Genomic DNA, 22,852 nt, shown 5'->3' on the forward strand with positions numbered 1-22,852 from the left:
CAGCAGACTCCGAATTTCAGTCATGATTCTGACACTTAGTAACAGGGTTACTTTGGGACATCTGTAAAATGAATGGGGTTGAATGAGATGATTTCAGAGGACCTTTCCTTCTCTAAATCCTATAATCCTATTAACTCAGGTCAGGGATGAGAGAGGGAAAAGTGGGAGAGAATATAAGAATAAGCATTGCTACTTAAAACAGACCCCAACATCACTACCTTGGTGGGTCAGTATAAACATAAGGGTAAAGAACAGAGGTTAGAATAGCAAATGTAAATGAAATGGAGACTTCAAAATGATGATGGACTCAATCAGTTAACAAACATTTATTAAGTCCCTTCTTTGTGTAAGTTCTGGGAATATAGAGACAAAAATGAAACAGTCCCTTCCCTCCAGGGGCTGGCATATTATCATCGGTTTGTTATCACTTGCTGACTTCTGTTTCATGAAATATATCTTTAAAATTATATACAAAACCCCAAGACCCTCTTACTGCTGTGTTCTCATCCTTCATCTTCATGGGCAAAGTAAATCTGAGAATGTGATTTCTATTTCAGGCCCTGCTTGAGTTCCTTCAAAGAGTAATAGACAACAGAGAAAAAAATAAAATGACCATAAAGAATGTGGCCATGATTATGGCCCCCAATCTCTTTATGTGCCCTGGACTGAGCATCAAATCCAATGAACAAGGTGAATTTGTGATGGCTGCTGGGACAGCCAGTGTAATGCATTTCTTAATTAAATACCAGAAACTTCTTTGGACGGTAAGTATACTTTCTAAAATCCTTTAACTACCATTACGCATGATCAATATTTTACACTAACTTTGAAAAGTTATTTTTCAAATGTAGAAATGTGAGATGGATTAGATTTATAGCCCCACACATAACAAGGGTTAAGAGTTATGAGCTTGGGGTGGGTAGGTGGCATAGTGAATAGAGCACTGGACCAGGAGTCAGGAGGACCCGAGTTCAAATTTGGCCTCAGACACTTAACACTTACTAGCCGTGTGACCTTGGGGAAGTCACTTAACCCTAATTGCAGTGCCCTCCCCCCTCCAAAAAGTAAAAAAAAAAAAGAGTTATGAGCTCAAAGAACAAGAACAATCACATGGGTATGTCTACAATGAAAAATCCCCCAAACAGTTCATATCTTATCACTGGAATACATCTTAATAATCAGAGGATTTTGGATTCTAGGCCTAGATGAGACCTCAGAAACCATCTAGGCTAAACATCTTAGTTTGGTAAAATAGAAACCTGTTGCTTACTGCTTATATGATCTTGGGCAAGACACTTAACTTCTGTCTGCCTCAGTTTCCTCATCTACAAAATGGGGATAAGCATAGCACCTACTTCCTAGGATTATTGTGAGGATCAAATGATATCATATTTGCTTTGTAAATATTAAAGTACTCCATAAATACTAGCTATTATAATCAATAATAAATATGTCATTTTACAGATAAGGAAATTAAGGTCGAAGCAGTCGGCATCTGAGGTGGAATTTGAACCTGAGTCTGTTTATTCCATAGGTAGCTTTTACCTCAGGATTAAGAAACTCCTCACAACCATATGAGAGGGGTAACAAGACATAATGGGCAGAGAAGTGACCTATAAGCCATGAAGATGTGAGACCAAATGCTTTCTCCATCCTATAGTGTCTCTGTGGCCCCATGCCCTCAGCTTTCTGGGACTGTAAGACACGCAGAAATTCCTTACCTCTCCTCACCAAGAAACCACAAGTCTAGCTTTTAGCCCTGTATCTGCCATGAAGCCACATAAAGTTATTCAAAACCAAGGATTTTCTGTGATGCAAGGGAAAGAACATGAGCCAGTGATCAAAAGTCCTGAAATGTAATCCAAGTTCTGTCAAAAACTAGTTCCGTAACCTTGGACAATTCTCTCCTTTTCTGTGGGCTTTGATTTCTTTTTTTTTTCTTTTTATTCCCACTTTTTGGAGGGGGGAAGGTAGGGCAATTGGGGTTAAGTGACTTGCCCAAGGTCACACGGCTAGTAAGTTTGTCAAAAGTGTGTCAAGTGTCTGAGGCTGGATTTTAATACAGGTCCTCCTGGCTCTCTATTTACTGTGCCACCTACCTGCCCCAAGGGCTTCGATTTCTTTCTGTGTTAAATGAGGAAGGTAAGCTTAAGGGGTCTCCAAGTATTCCTTCCAGGTCAAATATTTTGAAAGTGTAATCACAATTCTGACAAACTTGATGACTGGGTTTTTCCTTACCTTCTCTCTTCGAGAGCCTTCCAGGATTTTGTCCTGTGAAAGTTCAGGTCAAATAATTCAGAGCTATTCTGGAAAGCTTTGCCTCAAGGGATATTTAAATTCTATACTTTTCTCCTTTATTAGGTGACATCTGTGCTCCCTTTTTTTTTTCTATTTTTTTTCCCTTTCTGTCTGGTACTTTATGACATGCATTAAGAGAGACAACATGTAGAACTCATCCATCAGCATGTACACCTTGAACAGAAGGTACAAATGGACAATGATTTGGGCTTAGAATTAAACAGAAGGAGAGTGGACTGGAATGCCTTTAGGAAATTGTAAAATTTCTTTAATGACCTCACACTTCTCCAAGAAACCATAGTCTATCTTATTAATAGTAATATTCTACCAGAAATAGCAGCACCAAAGAATGCAAAATGAGTATCACACAAAGAACAGTGGGAAGGCATGTGGCAGGTGTGACTGAACTGTAACATGGAACAAAAAGACCTCAAATAAAGAGGATAGTAAGAACGATGTGTGATTGAAAAAGAAGATGGGCTGGTCATATGTTAAAAGCAAGGGATAATAAGTCCATTGCCCATGTGTTCCACTGGTAAACCAGTGATTTCAGGAGAAACTGCGGTAAACACACAGGAGCAGAGGTGGACTGCCATGGTGAACTCATGGCATATCAACAAAAATCACACTGGATGGACAAACATGAATGGGTGAATTTGAAAACCATGAACAGACTGATAATTGAAATTAACTGAAGGGAAAAGGCCCCATGATGCCCTAAGCACTGTATTGATAACTTGATAGGTTTCATTGCAGATACAGGGATAGCTTGATAGAATGATTCAAATCATTCTTCAGTGATACTTAATATTCTCTGACAGATATTCAAAACTTTTTATCATAAAATAATATTGAAAAAACTCTTCATTGATTAAAAATATTTTTGGACTTGAAAAAACTCAGTATTAGAAGATTTGAGTTTTTCAAGGATGGTTCCTAAAAACATATAATGGGATTGATTTAATTAGTGGCAACAACAACAGTAATAGGTCACATTTACATAGAATTTTTGGATTCATAGAAGGCTTTATATATATGATCTTTTTCAACCCTGTGAAGCGAGTACTTTTATTATCCTCATTCTACAGATAAGGAATTGGAGGGGAGGAGACATTAATCCACTTGCACAGGGTCATTCAATCTAGTAAATGTTGAATATAAGAGATGAAATTTTAATCCAGGTTTCTCTGACTTTGAATTCAACAGTCTTAAGCAACTACCATGTACAGGGTCTTGGAAATATAAAAACCAAACAGTAAAAAATCTTTTCTCTTAAGGAGCAATTTTTTCTTCTCTATATATGAATACACCTGATGTAGACAGTTTTAAATGTTTATCATGTTAAAGAGAAAAATGTAGTTATAAAAGCATATATATTATGATTACATAGTTACCTTTCAGTAGCAATCTCAATTCTGTTTGCTACTAAGCTATTATTTTTATTATAACTTTTCCCTCTACATTGTAAATTTGTGTTTTATTATATGCTGTTATAATGTGCTACTATTACAAAGCCCATAGCATATAAATCCTATAGTTTGATTCATCAAAATTGACTTTCTTTTTGACAGTCAGTTTTGTTTTGGCTTCTTGGAGTTAGGAAACTCTTAATAATCTGAATGTGGGAAGCAGGGCTACAGATAGCTCTCAGGCCTGAGGGAAATTGAAATTTTTACTGTGGTTCAGTTGAGTCATTCTGAAAAATCCTGAAATTTGTTGCTTATTTAAAATAAAGGCCAAGATAAAGGGCTTGTATTATATAGTATCGTTGTCAGGGAGGTGTTATTGTGATCATTTTATAGATGAGGAAACTGAGTCTCAGAACACTAAATGATTTGTTCAGTCAGGCAACTAATAAAAGACCTGAGGCAGAATTCCAACCCAGCTCTCCTAACTCCAAGTCTAGCATTGTTTTGTTTTTAATTTGTTACTATACTTTAACAATGCCTTGCCTTTTAACAACTTTTGCCAGTGCTGATTATAAAACATCATAAATGTCTAAAACAACCACAAAAATACCACGAAAATGAATTTGATTTTAATTATTTAGATGAAAAATGTGGTTTTAGACAAAGTCTCCATTTTGTTTCTCCTTAGATTCCCAAGTTTATCGTGACCCAAGTGAGGAAGCATAATAGTGAAAACCAAAAAAAAGACAAAAAGGACAAAGCTATGAAGAAACTACTTAAGAAGATGGCTTATGACCGAGAAAAGGGTGAAAAACAAGACAAAAATCCAAGTGATGTAAGAAAACATCAGTTATAAATATGTTTAAATAGTTTGTCATGTTTTATAGTAAGATTGCCTTTTTTAATGGAGATTAAAACAAATCAATCCTTTGTTCTGCTAGTAAATGAAGGAGTTTTACTTGAGTAAAATAGTCTAATTTTTATTTCTTCTGGGCATGTGTTTATTTTAGTTTTAGGGCAGTATATAGCACAATGGGAATAAGCAAGTGTGCAAATAATAAAAGACCTTTAATTTTTTAAAATTAGTATGGTTAGTAGGACACACAAGATATCCACAGATTACCCCACCATAATTGGAAATCTCACAGGACTTTTTAATAGTAAATCATTAGGATGAAAAATGTATTTTTATTTTCTTTTTGGCTGGAGGGGAAGAAAGACTTGAGAAAGAGACAAAGTAAGGTCTAGACCAGAAGATAGCCTTGTAGTAAAAATGTATTTTCTTGATTAAGGCAAATAATACTCTCAAATAGTCAATCAAAGATGAACACTGAACATATATGAATGAATTTTAGTTTGAGGGAGAACAGTGAGTTTGGAAAGAGTTAAATTGGAAAGGCAAATTAGCTTTTACTTTATTTTAGAGGACAGATACTTGTGGCTCTTCTAGCATTTTTCTATATCATCTAGCAGACATTCCAGTATATTCAGTAACTGGGGTTTAAAATAACGAAAGGTATCTATAAAATAATATTTGTGTAGCGAGTATGCAAATACAAGATCATGAAGTCAAATGTTTTTCCATTGTTCTGTTTACCGAGAGCCCCATCTTTTTCTGCAAGCATATTTAGTTAAGTAGTGACATCTTGTGGGTAGATGTGGAAATTCAAGGACCCTCCATTGTTTGACTTCTTTTTTTCTTCCAACTTTATAGTCTTTTAAATTTACCATTTAGACACTTGCTCCTCAACATACTCACAATTCCTCTTCATGTAAATATTTTTAGGGGACATATTGTAATATCTAAGATCGGGAAAATGGCCTATTTTAAATGGAGGCTTTTTAGGATTGGGAAGATACAGTGAAACATATATTTGTTTGCCTTCTTAAGAGCAGAAAGGACTTATCATAAGCCTAGGCTTGTAAATCTAAAATCACTTCAAAGGGATGATAATCTTTCCTTGTGTTCAAAGGTTTTTTTTTGCTTCTCTTATTTGATTTCATAACATCTTTGAAATTTAGAACACTTATATTGTTATCCCCAGATTATACTTAGAAAAATAGTTAGCTAAATCCTTTTAATTGTAACCCTTTGTATAAACAAAAACAAAAAAACCCAAAGTTCCTATTTTTTCTATGAAATGTGATAGCATTCACTGTTTCTTACCTTGAGTATAGTATACCATATTTATTCACACTTCCATATTATGTGTTAATTAGATATACAGTGAACTGAAGTTTACCTCTGAAGTATCTATTAAGAAATAGCTTACCAAACTGTATTGTAAGGGACACTTTTAATCTGCTTAATAGGACAAACTTTTGAAAGGACTTCAATACATTATTTGCATATAAATATGACTGCTACTAAATACTAATGAATCTTCTCTATTCATTAAAGCAGACCCTGGGGGAAGGAACAGTTTATTAGAAATAATAAAACCATATGCCATTAAAATGTTTTATGGTTCATATTGGCCTTATCTTAAATTGCAATTTGTGGGACACTACTAAGGGAGAAATTTACTGAACCTCACTTTCTTTTTCTGATAAATGCGGAGAGGGGCCATAGGAGGATTAGTTGATGTCTATATTCAAACATTCTATGATTTTATAATTAAATTAATTTATATAAGAGAAAATATATAAGAAGATGACTCTAATTTTCTGAATAAAATGTGGTAGGAAGTAAGAGCTGCCAAGGCAGTTAATCATAAACTTATTCAATGTTATAGCTGGGTTTTACCTTACAGATTTTGAAGCCTAAATCTCTAATTTTCTAGGTGAAGACCAGTGAATTTAAGTGACTTGCCCAAAGTCACCCCACTAGCTCCTGGGAGCAAGGCTAGTGGAACCTTGATATATTCTTGGAGTTTGCTGGGTCGTTGCAACTGCCAATAATTCCATAGCTTGGCACAGAGCAGGCTGGGCATTGCAGGGCTGTGACAGTGTATTAGTGTATTCTGGATTGTTAGTAGCTGTGGTTGCATTTCTTTAGCCACAACTCCATTTGAAATGCAGGCTCTGGTTTCATTTAACAACCTTTTTTGACCCAGGAGTATAATCGAAGGTATTGTTTCATGCATCTGCTTTAGACCCTGGAAGAGAGTCAGGAGTTACTTGGGGACCCCATATGGAAAATCCAATTATATTATCAAGCATCAAATCTTGTTTCTTTTTTAAGGCATTCTAAAGGGCTGGGTTTTTGTTTTTTGGTTTTTTTTTTTTTACGAGTACATAAAAGAATATGATACTGTAATGAGACAAAATATCAACAACTCATTTTTATTAGCATTTAATTCACAATAAAATGCAAAGTAAAAATTAAAGGCATTTGGGTAATGAAGGAATAAATTATAACTTTCAGAATAAGGAATTGTTCCTTCTCACTCTCCTGGCCCTCTCCCCACAGTCCTCCCTTTTAGTTTAAGCAATTGAAATGCCTTCCTATAGCTGTAAAATAATGTGCTACATCTGGCCTTGTTCTTGGAAAACTCTTATTTCCAGGTTTCTCACTAGCGTGTCTAATCATCTATTGCCTTATTGAGAAAGAAAAGGCCATTAGGGTTCATCAAAGGCTTCAACTTTACATGTAAATTAGTTTTTTTAAAGGAGTGTATGGAAATTAATGTTTGATCTTCCAAGAGTTAATATTTTCTAATACATGACACTGATACAATAGCCCAAACCTATAGACAGAAAAAAAATTCAAACTAGGCAGTTTTACTGCAATACCCTCCAAGGACCTAATGAGGGAAGATGTGGTTTGCAGTTTACTTAGCTGAATAATAAGAAATGAAGTCAGATTTTGAGCTCCCCTTTAGATCAGTATGTAGACCACATGACAGCCATATGAAAACATTTCCTCCATTACAATATTGTTTACATGTTTAAGAAATTAACTGTAAAATTTTTAAAAGGCTGTTAAGTCTTTACTCTAACTGATATTTAATGGTTAGTCAGTCAAGGAATCCCACTCTTCCCGGTGACTTTCTGCATAAGCTCAGTTCTGAAACTGATAAAATTTCCAAGTGTAATGGCCTGGACCGTTGTAGTAATATCAGCTAACCAGCAAGTCTTACCAAGTGGATGGTATGTGTTGAGTCAGCAATGAGCGTGCCACAGGTTGAGAACAGACCCAGAGTGGTGCCTTAATGAACAGGAGTGGTTTGTCTTTCTAAAGCTTGGAGGCTCAATCATATTAGTATACTAATAGTATTTGGGTTTCATACGACTTGATGCTAGAGTTTCAGAGTAGTTAGCAGGCCTCTGACAATGGACATAGCTTAGAACCTTTTGGAATAAATATCATTTGTCCATACCTATTCAAAATAGCAATAACATCCTATCACCGCTTTTTAAAGTCCTCTGATCCTAACACTCACTACTTAGTACTTATTCCTTTCCCAAAGAGAAATGGTTTTAGTAAATTCAGAATAAGCCAAAACTTCAGACTCCACAGTGAGAGTTGTTCAACTTTTCATCCCCAAAACACTTGCAAACGCACATGCAAACATACACACACAATTTAAAGCATGCTCCCAGATGAGAAATACATTTTTGTGATGATGCATTTTGCATATCTATGCTTTTTTTTTTGTAATTAGGAAGAGCTTTTATTTGAGAGCAGGAAGAGTTGGTATATAATCAGTGATGCAAAAAAGGGAGGAAAAGTGCATTATTAAATTATCAAATATACAAATTAAAATATCAAATATACAAATATATTTAAAATATCATATATACAAATATATATCAAATATATTAAATTATCAAATATAAGTTAAGAAGACTCAGATGGCAAAGTTTTGTTATTAACTTCTTAAATTAATTATATATGTATAGATAGATAGATAGATTTCAAAACAAACTACATGTAAGAGAAGTTCACATGTTTACATACTCTCCTCTTTGTTCTTTATCATGATTCTTTAATTGCTAATGAAGGGAAAAGGGACTAAGGATAAGAACCTAGATGTTAGGAACTATTTGTGTGAGGCAGTATAGTCCATTTTGAAAGAGCAATATATTTAGAGTGAGGCCCCAGGTTCAAATCCTACTTGTTATGTACTAAGTATGTGACCTTGGGCAAATCAATGTTCAGGGGCCTCAGTTTACTCATCTGTAAAATGAGGGGACTAGATGATATGATCCAGACCCCTTTAAGCCCCTAACTCTTAGGCCTCTCATAGCTCTAAATGCATGATTCTATGAAAACTACAGTTATCCCTTCCACGTTGTGACTTTCCCCATTGCAGTTTCTGTATGTGGCAGGTTGTCAGAAGAAATTAAATGGGAATTTGGGGGGAGTTCTGTGGAAGCCACAGATGACATAAAGGCCAGCAGATGATACAAAAAAAGTTTAGAAACTCAAAAATGCATAAGATATATGTATGATATTTTATAGTATCAACATATTTTATCTTTTAATACCATAATGATTCAGACTTCTTCACTGGTACAAAGGGAGGGCTAAAAAACATTTCCTGCAGATTTTCCATTGCAGGACACAGGCCCAACCCCTGTGATTTGGAAGGGATACCTATGTCTACAGCAATGTCAAATTGATGCATATGGACTATAACTAATGATATTCAGTTGATTTTATACTTTGTGTTGATACAAAATTGGAGAGACTTCAGAGTTTGGTAAGTAGTTAAGTAGTTCACCTAGGGTTGAGACTTTGAAGATAGAAGTATACCAGCCTCACTCCCTCTCCTTTCATTGGAAAGGACTGAGGATGGCGGGAGAAGGGATCCCTGTATCTATCACATCAATCAGGTCACTACTATTGGAACTGCCTCATATGGTGCCTGCCAGTACTCAGTAACATATTATAGAATAATCACCATAGAATTTTGAAAGTTTGAGGAGACCTCAGTAGCTGTCTACTAGTCCAACCCATAGCTAGAGGGAATCTCTTAAAAACGGTTTTCTCCCTTGCCTCTGCTAAAAGACCTCCAAAAAGGGGATGCCATCCCCTCTTGAGGCAGCCTTTTGTAGAATTGATCATTGTAGAAATCTAGGCCCTTCCCATTTACTATGTCCCTCCACTGGTATATGCCGGAAAAGCAGATAACTTTGAGCTAACTTGATAACTTCGGGAGATATTAGAGCTAGTAGTGGTTAAGATTCTCTTTTTCAAACCCATACCTTCTGCCAGAACTCCACAGTGTCAGAAGTGGGTGGGTGGATGTGGCAGGGGTGGTCTTTGATGTAATCCCTGATATAGCTTAGGGCCATAGGAATTTATTTGTAGATTGCTTTGAGCAGCAGAATTAAGATCAAGTTACTTACAGAGTTACCATTGCTAAAACAGATTTTGAGAAATACATTCTTATTGCTTCATACATACATGCCAGGCACCCTCAGTTCACACAGTGTTTTGGAATGAGGCCAGTGTGCCTCTCTTTCCAAGTCCAACAATGACTCAAGTTAAGTTAGGTATATTATAACCCTGGTTTTCTTCACTTCCTTTTTTTTTACACAAATGGCTAAAAATTGGGTCCCAGAGATTTCTATCTTTTGATTTTTTTTCCACATTCTTTTTTTTAAGAGATAAAATGAAGGGGGGAGAGATAGGTTTTATTGAATGAGGAATTCATTTACCACATTTGGTTAGAAAAATATCACACATTTTTCAAAGTGTACTTAAGCTTGAGTTAGTATAATTGGTTTCTTCCCCCCACTTTTATTCCATGGAAGTTTTTCTGTTTTAACTATCTTGATTAAGAAAAGTGGATTTTTTTTTTCAGATCGATGTGTTAAAAATGATAATTGAACACTTACATTCTATTTGAGATAACTGTACTTAGTACTACAGGGAAAGGGAATATTAGTAAGATATGGTCCTTACCTTTAAGGAACTCACAGTTTAACCAGGAAGATAAGAGACATATGCAAATAGCTCTAATTCAAGGTAGACTATTGTGAGTGGCAAAGAAAGAGAACAAAGAAAATACCGAGAGGGTTAGAAGAAAAGAGATTACTTCTAGCTAGAGGGAATCAGGGAATGATTTATGGATGAGATGACATTTGAGTTGAGCTGAGCCTTGAAGGATGAGTAGGATTATAATAGTCTGAGATGGGAACAGGGAACATTATGAACAAAGCCTCAGAAGTGGCAGAGAAGTAGCTCTGGGATCAGTGAATTAAAAACCTGGAATTTTTGACCTGGAAAAAAAAACTTTATATGTTATTTTAGCCCACTTTTCCCCAGTGTTACAGATTCAGAAACTGAGTCCCAGAAAATTAGAGTGACACAGATGGAACTAGTCCTAGGAACAAGTCAAGTCACCTGCCTCTCAGCCCAATATTCTTTCCATCACAGCAACCTATCTCGGTTTGGCTGGCACAGAGGAAAAAAAAGTGGGGAGAAAAATGATGGAAATATAGGGTGTCTGTAAAGTCTTAGTTGCATTTTAAACTATTAAAGCTACTTTTGGGGGACCCCATATTAGTCTGGATTGAGACTTGTCTACACAATAAATACTCTTACTGTGAGCAGTAAGAGACCCTTTGCTACTTGGGAAAACTACCACAAGCATATATTTTTTAATATCATTTTGTTTCTTTTGTCCATGTTTATCTTGAAACTTCTCTGTAAGAAATTAACTGTGTTCCCACAAATATTAGCATTCACTTGCCTATTATTCAAATTTTTAGTGAATGAGTGAAAATCAATTTGTTTGATGTGATTATCCTTACCAAATATGAAAGAAAATCTGAGTCTTTCCACATGTTTTCCCTTCCTCCCTTTATTATCTAGGACTCCTTTCTTGGATAACTGACTAAAATTCTGACTAATAGCACTGATTTTGTTTGAAGCAAGTCTAAATGAAGGGAAAGTGTTTTTTTGTTATTTATTTCTAAAATTTTTATTGATATCTTTATGTTTACATCACCTTCATTTCCCTGAATGTCCCTCTACTCTCCCCCTCCCAGAAAGACCTATATGATAAAGAATAAAATGAGATGAGGACTGGACCTATAATCTCATTGATATAGGAGCTCCTGGATGAGGATGCTTCTTCTACAAATGTAGGTCAGTCCTATCTTTGCAATTTACTCTCTAGACTCTAGAGAGTTACTTGGAGTAGAGATATCAAACAGATGGCCAGTTATGCCTGTAACACTCCCAAAGTTGACCCAAAACAGTTTAAAATTTAATTAGAAAATATTTAATAAAGCTAATAAAAATATACTAAAACATAGATAATGTAAATATGTTGTTTTCTAAATCAAAATGTACTCACGATAATCCTTATGTATTTTTTAATGACCTTTTTTGACTTTGACACCACTGACTTAGAACACTGAAAGATTAAGTGATTTCCCCAAGGACACACAATAAGTGTGTGTCAGAGACTGGATTTGAATCCAAATCTTCTTGGTTCTAAGGTCATATTTCTATCTACTATGCCATGCTGGTTCTTCAGAGAATTTTTAAAAAGGGGTTGGGGCAGAGGGCAGGAGGAGCAGTTAAGTAATACTAACTACATATCAACCAGTCCTTACCTCTTCAAAGAAGAGTGTACATTCTCATTTTTCTTTCTCTAGGGTCAAGTTTAATCATTATAATTTAATAACATTCAGTTATAATTTTATCATTGTTCTTTCAAGGTACATTGTTGTAGTCATTATTTATATTTTTCCTAGTTTTGTATCAGTTCCCATAAATTTTCTCAGGCTTCTCTGTTCTTCATTTTGATTGTTTCTTATAGTATAGTCATAATGCTGTTCTATTCATGAACCATAATTTATTTAGCTATTGGTCAGCATCTACTTTGTTTCTAATTCTTTACTACAAAAAGTGAAATTAAAAATATTTTAGTGTCTATCATATTTTTCTGTCTCTGTCCTCCTTGGGGCGTATGCATAGTGGAATTTCTAGCTCAAAGGGTATTGACAGTTTTAGATACCTTCTTACTATAATCCCAATTGATTTTTAGAATGGTTAGACCAATTCACAGTTCCACCAACAGTGTATTAATGCAGCTTTCTTTCTACAATTTTTATACTGGACCATTTCTCATTTTTTCTTATTTTCTGGGAAATTTCAGAATTGCTTTGATTTGTATTACTTGTATTATTAGTGACTTAGATCAGTCTTTCATATGATTTTTAATGGTTAATAATTTTTCTTTGGGGAATTATATACTTTTATCACTTCTCCACTGGGAAATGGCTTTTGTTTTTAGATATTTATGTTATATACCTCTGTAAACCTTGGGTATGAGACCCTTACCAGAGATGTTTGATGCAAAGATTTATTTTCTCTAATTAACCTCTTCTTTTAAAATTTTAGTTGCATTGAATTTATTTGTACACAGCCTTTTAAATTCCAGTTTATCTTTTATTATTTCCTCTTTCTCTTTTTTGATTATAAATTCTTCCCCTAGCTAGAGCTATAAAAGACATCTGATCTGCTTTTTTTTTTCCTAATGTGTTTTATGGTGTGACCTTTAATATTTAGTGCTATACCAGTCAAACTACCAAGGGGATACTTTATAGAGCTATATAAAATAATAAAATTAATTTGGAGGAACAAAAGCTCAAGAAGCTCAAGGGAAATATTGAGATAAAGTGGGAATGAAAGGAGGCTAGCATTTCTACATTCATATTATACATAAATCAGTAATCTTTGAAACTGTTACTAAAAATAGAAAACAGATCAGTGGAACAGACTCCTCAAAAGAGCAAGAATCAGAAGCAACTGAATTCAAAAACCCAAAGTTCAGCAAACCTGAGTATGTAGATTATTTGGTGAAAAACCTTCTGTTTGATTTAAAAAAATGCTGAAAAAATGGGAAAGCAGTTTGGCAGAAATCAGATTTAGAACAACATCTTACACCAATATACCAAAATCAGCTGAAAATGTGCCCATTATAAGAATATCCATTTTGTAAGAATAGCAGCTAACTCTCAGTTTTAAGAGATACAATTCCCACCTCTCCATTTTTCTACTATGAAAAGATTACTCCATCCCCAAGTGCCTTTACCAAGTCACTACCACTATGTTACAGGGCAATAGTAGTAATATGAGAAGGAACTTTATTTTTCTTGTTTAATTAGTTTATTTTTAGTTTTCAACATTCATTTCCACAAGATTTTGAGTTACAAATTTTCTCCCCATCTTTCCCCTACCCCTACCCCAAAATAGCAATCCTACTGAATACCCCTTCCCCCAATCTGCTCTCTCTTATATCCTCCCCTATCTCTCCCTCTGACTTTCTAGTAGGGCAAGATGGATTTCTATACCCCAGTGACCATATATCTTATTTCCCAGTTGCATGTAAAATATATACATATATATGTATTTTTTTTAACATTTGATTTTAAAACTTTGATTTCCAGATTCTTTCCCTTCTTCCCTCATCACCCATGCCTACTGAGAGGAAAGGTGATTCAATATAGGTTATACATGTGTAGTGCTGCAACACATTTCCATAGTAGATATATTGTGAAAGAATGACTATATTTCTCTCCATACTATCCGACCCCCCACTTATTCTATTTTCTACTTTGATCCTGTTCCTTTTCAAAAGTGTGTGCTTCTAACTACCCTCCCCCCCAATCTGCCCTCCCTTCTATCATCCCCTCTTTTATCCCCTTCCCCCCCACTTTCCTGTAGGGTAAGATACCCGATTTGGTGTGTATGTTATTTCCTCCTTAAGCCAAATTCAATGAGAGTAAGGTTGACCCATTCCCTTTTGCCTTCCTGTTCTTCCCCTCCATTGTAACAGTTTTCTCTTGCCTCTTTTATATGAGACAATTTACCCTATTCTATTTCTCCCTATCTCCTCTCATTATATTCCTCTTTCACCTCTTAATTTTATTTTTTAGATATTATCCCTTCCTATTCAACTGATCCCATGCCCTCTGTCTATGTATACATGTACACATATAAACATACACTCACATATGTATTTATATGCACATATACCCTCCCATATATATTCCCTTCTACTATCCTCATATTCAGAAAAGTCTCATGAGTTACAATTATTGTTTTACCATGTAGGAATGTAAATAGTTCAATTTTAATAAGTTCCTTATGATTTCTTTTCCTTGTTTACCTTCTCATGTTTCTTATATTTGAAAGTCTAATTTCTCATTCAACTCTGGTTTTTTCATCAAAAATGCTTAAAAGTCCTCTATTTCATTGAATAACCATATTTTCCCCTGAAACATGATACTCCAAGTTTTGTTGGGTAGGTGATTCTTGGTTTTAATCCTAGCTCCTTTGCCCTCCAGAATATAATTTTCCAAGCCCTTTGATCCCTTAGTGTAGATGCTGCCAGATCCTGTGTTATCCTGATTGTGTTTCCACAGTATTCAAATTTTTTTCTTCCAGGTTGCCTGTAATATTTTATCTATGATCTGTTAATTCTGGAACCTGGCTATAGTATTCCTAGGAGTTTTCTTTTGGGATCTTTTTCAGGAGGTGATGGGTGGATACTTTCAACCTCTATTTTGCCCCCTGGTTCTAAAACATCAGGGCAATTTTCCTTAAGAATTTCTTGAAGGGTGATTTCTAGGTTCTTTTTTTGATCATGGCTTTCAGGTAGCCCAATAATTTTTAAATTATTTCTTCTGGATCTGTTTTCCTGGTTAGTGGTTTTTCCAATGAGTTCCTTATGCCTCCTATTTTTTCATTTGTTTGAATGTGTTTTATATTATCTTGATTTCTCATAGTTATTAGCTTCCATTTGCTCCAATCTAATTTTGAAGGAATGATTCTCTTCAGTGAGTTTTTTAAATTCCTTTTCCATCTGGCAAATTTGGCTTTTTAAGGCATTCTTCTCCTCATTGGCTTTTTGGGCCTCTTTTGCCATTTGAATTAGTCTATTTTTTAAGGTATTATTTTCTTCAGTCAGATTGTTGACTCTCTTTTCATGATTTTCTTGCATCATTCTCATTTCCCTTTCCAGTTTTTCCTCTATTTATCTTACTTGATTTTCAAAATCCTCCTTAAGCTCCTCCATGGCCTGTAACCAATTCATATTTTTCTTAGAATATTTTGGTACAGGAATTCTCACTTTGTTGTCTTAATCCCCATCCATGCTTTAATCTTTTTTGCCCCCAAAAAAGGATTCTATGGTCTGCTTGTGTTTCCTCTGCTTGTTCATATTGCAAGTCAATTACTTGACTTTTGAGCTCGTTTTGCCACAGTAGAACTCTGCTTCCAGAGAGGAGAGCTTTGTCCCAAATCACTGGGGTTTTTGAAAATGTTGTCAGAGGTCTGAGGAGGGTGCCTTCTCTATAGACACCACATTGGCAAACTGGCGTTTCTCTCTCCTGGACCAAGAAAATGACCCAGATCCAAGCAAGTCAAAGCAAGAGTGATTACCCTCTGAATGGTCACTTGGCCCCCCAGGATCTGTAGGCCAGGAGTTCCTCAGGCAGCGATGCAGCAGTCGCTGCAGCCACAGCTGGCGTGCCTCCACCACCCCTCACCCTGGGGGCAGGGACCACTCATTTCCTTTTTAACAGAATTTTTACTGACCTTTTACTTTCTTTTTGGCATTTATGGGTTAAAAAGTCTGGAAACACCACAGCTGCTGGTGATTCACTTTCCTGTCGTCTGCTCTGGGCACCGCTGCCTTCCTGGGGCTAAGACCTTGCAGCTCACATGGGACTGTGCTTGGCTCCCAGCATGCTGCAATGAAGCCTTCTTGTTGGCCTGCCAGCCTGCCTTCAGTGGGAGATTTGTTTCTCTCTGTCACCTTGTGGGTTCTGTAGCTCCAAAATTTGTTTAGAGTCATATTTTGTAGGTATTTGGGGTGGTTGTGGTGTGAGGTCATGGAATTTCCTGCTTGTACTCTGCTATCTTGGCTCTGCAACCTTGTGTTTACATCAGGCAACTTAAAATCAAATTGGGATATTTCCCTCCCTACCCTCAAAACAAGTAACCCCCCCAAAACTAGCCATAAAGTTGGCTATTATGATCAAATGATAGAATTTCTAAGTGTGGCCATATTTGAAGAGGCCTTCAGATTCTAATAAAATTGCCATATTCCTGTAATTAGAATTTAAAGTTATTTTTAAAAAATAGCACTCACTATATATTATAAATGCTTGTCAAATGAATGTATAAATGCATTTAGAATCTTTTACAAGATTTTTATAATAGGCTAAAAATTCTCCTAAATTTGCTGTTCCCATTTTTCTACAGCCTAATTTAAATAGCACCCTTTTTTTCCCCTGAATTTCAGAATCAATTTTTCCTGTTGAAAGCCTACCTTACCTTTATTTTTATTTTATTTTATTGTTCAGTTCCAAATTCTCTCCCTCCCTCCACCTTCTCTCCTACCTATGGAAAAGGCAAGAAACCTTCTCTTTTTTAAAATGAAGTCATACAGAACATATTTCCACATTAGCCATATTTCAAGGGGAAAGAAGTAATAAAAATAAAATGAAAAAAATATATACTTCAATCTGCACTCAGAGATCATCAGTTTTCTAGTGTTGGATAGCTTTTTTTTTTTTTTTGGTTATGAGTCCTTTGGAATTGTCTTGGATCATTGCATTGATCAGAGTAGCTAAGTCTTTCACGTTTGACCATCCTTACAATATTGCTGTTACTGTGTATAGTGTTCTCCTAATTCTGCTCACTTGACTTTGCATCAATTCATATAATTATTCCTAGTTTTTTCTGAACCCATTCCACTCATTATTTATTATAACACAATAGTATTCCATCACAATCATATACCATAATTTCTTCAGTCATTCCTCAACTGATGGGTGTTCCTTTATTTTCCAGTCTACACTGCCATAAAAAGCTGCTATAAATAAAAATCAAATTTCTTATAATTAATAATAAAAACCACCTCTTTCATACTTATTATTTTGCTTACAAAATTATTTTTATGATGATTTTTTTCACATCATTGTCATTTTCCATTGACTTCCCTCTTATCCCATGGAGCCCATCCTTATAATAAACAGTCATCAAGCAAATTAAATCAACACATTAGCCATGTCTGAAAACATGTTTTATTCTGTAGCTTTACTCTACTTTTCTAATGAAAGGAAGAAATGCTTCATCATTGTTCCTCTGAAGTTGTGATTGGTCACTGCATTGATCAAAGTTCTGAAGTCTTTCAGGTAGTTTTTCCTTGCATTATTGTTATCCTTGTGCTAACTGTTTTTCAGGTTCTTTTCATCTTTTCATCAGTTTGTATAAGTCTCAGTTTTCTCTGAATTCTTAATATTTGTCAGATCTGATAGCACAATAATATGCCATACATAGGCCAGTTTGTACAGCCATTTCCCAACTAATAAACATCACCTTTTGCCCCTAGTTCTTTGCAACTATAAAAATGTCCTGCTATAAATATTTTTGTAATAAAGAGTTGCCTGGAGTGTTGAGAGGTTAAATTACTTGCCCAGGGCTTAAATCTAGGCCTTTCAGACTCTAGTGCTAGCTTTATATCCATTATGGCACATATATTCCAAATAGGTCAGACCATAGAAAAAGTTTAATATATTAAAACATACTTATAGCCAGACATTTTTGTGCTGGGCTGCTTTGGTAGAGGAAATTCTTTGTATCATCAAGTTCCCTCTTATTGATAAAATTAGTTGAAAAAGCTAATATGGTGATTTTCCTTCTGTCTTTGCATGGTAGTGGTATTATTGATCAAAGGGTATGTACAGTTTCAATTTTTGTCTAATTGAAAATTGTACAAAATTAAATTAATAACAATTTTCCCTCTCCTCCAATGAAAGCTACCTGCTCATAAATTTACAGAACAGAGTAGAATTTGATATTTTGATCTATTTTTTTTTATTGGCTTTAGTGGTCCCTTCACCAATGATGACCACAACCACACTACACCTTAGGAGAATAGTATTCATGAGTCACTCTTATCCCTTCCTACCTGAAAAGATAAGAAAAAAAATACTCTGGTGCCTGGTCTTCTGATAGTGGGCATCTTTGAACTTATTCCTTGTTTCTTCAGGTGACAAGATATACAGAATATCCCAAAAGTCTTGGTGTAGCTTTGAGCCTGAACCAAGACTTTTGGGACACCCAGTATTGTTCTTTGTCAGGTCGTTTACACAATGACTTTTGTTCCGGCTTGGTAGGATTTACCAGAGTTTATGCTCTATAGGCATAATCTTCAAAGATCTATGCTAGAGTCTGACATGTAGTAAGTGCTTAATAAATTCTGGTTGGTTGAATTGATTAACTGGTCAAACACTAATATAGATGGGTTTTGTGCTTTTCTATTCAGGCCTGGTATCTGTAAAACATTTCTAAAATACATTACTATTCTTATCTCAGAAACTCCTTTAAAAATGAATTATGCCCCATATTTTCAGGTATCTCAAAATACATTTTTATGTTTTGTTTCCAGTCTCAGAAATCATGTTTTGATGTCTGTATGTGTAAATAAAGTAACCTGTATATTCATCAGGAAGGGTGTAACAATGATTCATTCTATACATTCCTTATATGTTGTCTAAACTAAGGGTAACCCAGTTAGCTAAGAATGGAACCAATATTGCGGCTAAACAAGGGGAGTGTGTTTGATTTTTCAGACTTTCAAGTGCAAAGAGTAGCTATCCTGGAAGTTAGTGAAATTTAGGTTGAGCAATATTCAAAAATACAGCTCTCACACATACAGAAACTTCTTTCTGAATCTATTTCATAAATTGCTGGGAAAAGGATGCACTCGCAGATAGCACTCAGAAATCAGCACTTAATATGGCAGTAATGGTTATTGCTGTCATTCTTTACATCTTTAAAAATAATTAAGCATTACTGTATGCATATTATAAAGTTCCCCTATCGCCATTAAAAGGATATTTGAGGTTCTGATGTAATTTGCTAAATTACATTATACAGTAGTTAAGGTTTTTATGTAGTAGAGTAGTAAAATGTGCAGTAGTTAAACATACTTACCATATAATGCATTGCACAAAGTTACACGTTCCAGCTGCTCCCTGCTTTGTTCCAATGTCATGATTGCTTTGCAGGCTGATGTTCCTCAGGGAGTGATTCGAGTACAAGCGCCCCATCTTTCGAAAGTTTCCATGGCAATACAGCTCACTGAAGAACTGAAAGCCAGTGATGTTCTCGCCAGGTTTCTCAGCCAAGAAAGGTATGGGCCCATGTCGATTTTAATTATTCTGTAGCATTCTGGATTTCTGCAAGCTTCCTCTTTCAGAATGGGGTGGGAGCCACAGGAGGTGGGTTGAGGGGAGGAGCTTCAAACTACTTTTGTTCCGAGAACAGAAAGGAGTTCTGATAAAGAGATTTTTCTCCTTTCTCACCTCTGCCTCCTGGTTGCCCTGGCCTTATTCAGAGTCAGCTCAAATCCTGTGTCTGCAGAGGCTTTTTCCTAGTGCCCCCCCAAAATAAAACACACACACACACACACACACACACACACACACACGCACGCACACGCCCCTATGCCCTTCTCAAAGATTACCTCCAATTCACCCTGTATGTATCTTGTTTTTGCATAGTTGTTTCCTTGTGTTTTGTCCCCTCTTTGTATCCTAGAGCTTAGTACAGTATCAGACACAAAGAAAAAGCTTAATAAGTACTTGTTGTCTGACTCGTTGCTTGTTGCCTGAGCAGTGGGGCTGATTGGAACGAGTTTAAATTTGAATTTTATAAAGTTTGGTTTTTTAGCTTGGAAACATTTCAAGTAGATGGTTGAAAGTTTCTTCACAGATCCTGCACAGTAGTAGGGCATTCATCTGGTTGGCTTGGTGGAGAGTTTCTGGACTTGGAGTCTGGAAGACCTGAATTCAGCTCTAGCTTCAGTCACTTACCAGTAGTTTGACTTTGGGCAAGCCACATAACCTCTCTCTGCCTCAGTTTCCTCATCTATGAAGTGGGCATAATAACAGCACCTTCTTCCTAGGGTTATTGTGAAAATGAAATGACATAATATTGTAAAGTACTTAACAAACTTTAAAGTGCTATGTAAATGCCGTTTATTACTACTACTTCAGAATGTTGATAAAATAAGGTGGTACTACATGTAAAGTTTTTTTGCAAACCTTGAAATGTTATATAAATGCTGTCTTTATTATTTGTGTTATTATTACTACTACTACTAATTCAGAACAAGTTGATAAATTATTAATATGGTAATATATGTAAAGCATTTTGTAAACCTTAAAGTGCTATATAAATGTTGTCATTTACTACTACTACTACTACTACTACTACTATTACTACTATTACTCTAGAATATTGATTAGATATTAATGTAAAGCATTTTGCAAAGCTTATGGTGCTAGATAAATGCTGTCTTATTTTTATTATTACTACTAATTCAGAACAGGTTGATAAAATATTAATATGGTAATATATGTAAATCATCTCACAAACCTTAAAGTATTGCTGCTACTACTACTACTATTACTGCTTCAGAATAGGTTGATAAAATATTTAGAGCACTGTATCAACACTAATAATCACTCTTACTATTTTGCCAGCTGAGTTGGGAAATTATTGCTAAGGAGTGTAATAGTTCAGTTCTTTCTTTCTTGATAAATAGTCTTCATATGTAGTTGTTATGGTCCTTCCTTTAACCCCTTCAAGTCTTTCCCCCACCCCCTAAAAAAAAAAGTCCTTTTGAAACTTAGCTTGGACTGGGCCTTGAACAGTAGATGCACAATCACTGGACCCATACTCAAAGAATAATCTATGTAGGACCTGGCAGAGTTTGCTTCTCTCCATGTATATCTTTCAAGAACCTATGGTCACTTCCCCCTCCAAGATTAGGTGCCAGTGGAATATTAGTAGACAGTTCCCATATCAAGCAATAAATATTTATTAACCCCCTGCTATATTCTAGGCTTTGGGGGAGTACAAAGAGAAAAGGAAAGCAAATCTTCAAAGAGGAGAAAACATGTATATAAATAAGTGTTTGCAGATTTATGCAAAATTAAGTACAAAGTAATTTTGAGAGGAAAGGCACTATGAACTAGAAAAATCAGAAAAGGCTTCATGGAGAAAGTGCTTAAATCAGGTGTTGAAGGAAATGAGGGCTTGTAAAAGGTGGAGGTGGGGAGATAATGCATTCTAGGCAGTCTGTGCAAACACATGGCTATAGAAAATTAAATCCTAATGGTCTGTAAACCATGCCCTAATTTTGAACATGCACCTTCCCTTAAAACAATAACAAAGGGTTTGTTGCTCTGTACCTTTGGGCATTTCAATAAACTCTTTCTCTGCATATCTTCTTGAACTTATTCTGCCTTCTAGAAGTAGATAAATTTTGATTTTATAGATTTCCAAAAAATAGATTGATTTTCAGCCTTTTGCCTATTGACTGCCTCTATTAGTCAAGGTCATATTTAGTAGTATCTGTTTTCCATTGTCACCAATCAAGGGTGTTCATTTTAATTTTTAAAACATTAGTTAAATAATAACATTGCTTTAAAGTTTAGAAAAGGATTTCCTTACAACTCTGTGAAATAGATAGTACAAGTCTTTTTATACCCATTTTTTGGATGAGGAAACCAGTTCAAGCTTATAGAGGGACAGACACAGTATCAGAGCAGTCATTCAAACTGTGGTTTTCTTCATTCAAGATTAAATTTTTCACTACATCATGTGAACTCAGTGAATCTGAGCTAGGGTAAGATCTTGCCTACTGTAAGTATTGTTTAGATTCTTCAGACTGGTGTTCAGAATCTTTTACTATTGGGCCTATGTAGGCCCATTGCTCTACCTACTAGACCCTACTAATCCTGGGCAAGTCATTTAACTGCTGTCTGCCTCAGTTTCCTCAACTGTAAAATTGGAATAATAACAGCACCTGACTCCCAGGGTTGTAAGAATCAAATGATGTAAAGCACTTAGCACAGTTCTTTTCACATAGTAGGTGCTTAATGCTTTCCTGCCCTCCCAACCCTTCCTCTACCTCTACAGCTTTGGTCCTTACTTTAGTCTTTCAGTGGTTATAGGTATTCTTGTTATTGATGCTAATAGCAACCCTTGTCTTGTTATCCTGTACAACCCTTGTCTATGTCATAAATTTGCCTGATAGCATCTACTCAACATGCTAAAAGCTTTTGACATTCTCTAGGTATCAATGAAGGCAGATAGATAGATAGATAGATAGATAGATAGATAGATAGATAGATAGATAGATAGATAGATAGAT

General features: G+C 35.4%; 1 protein-coding gene across 1 annotated transcript in view; it reads left to right on the plus strand.

Annotated features, from left to right (window-relative positions):
- Positions 1 to 22,852, plus strand: part of ARHGAP18 (Rho GTPase activating protein 18) — a 182,710-nt gene that overhangs the window by 149,278 nt on the left and 10,580 nt on the right. Inside the window, exons 11-13 of the mRNA XM_069077434.1 lie at positions 558 to 764; positions 4,396 to 4,542; positions 19,698 to 19,822. Of these exons, the coding sequence (XP_068933535.1) occupies positions 558 to 764; positions 4,396 to 4,542; positions 19,698 to 19,822 (479 nt within the window). The remainder of the gene's footprint in view (positions 1 to 557; positions 765 to 4,395; positions 4,543 to 19,697; positions 19,823 to 22,852) is intronic.

The sequence above is a fragment of the Petaurus breviceps genome, unplaced genomic scaffold, assembly GCF_028583685.1.
Source record: "Petaurus breviceps papuanus isolate PSGF00001 unplaced genomic scaffold, PetGlider_PUasm1.0 90977, whole genome shotgun sequence".
NCBI lineage: Eukaryota > Metazoa > Chordata > Mammalia > Diprotodontia > Petauridae > Petaurus > Petaurus breviceps.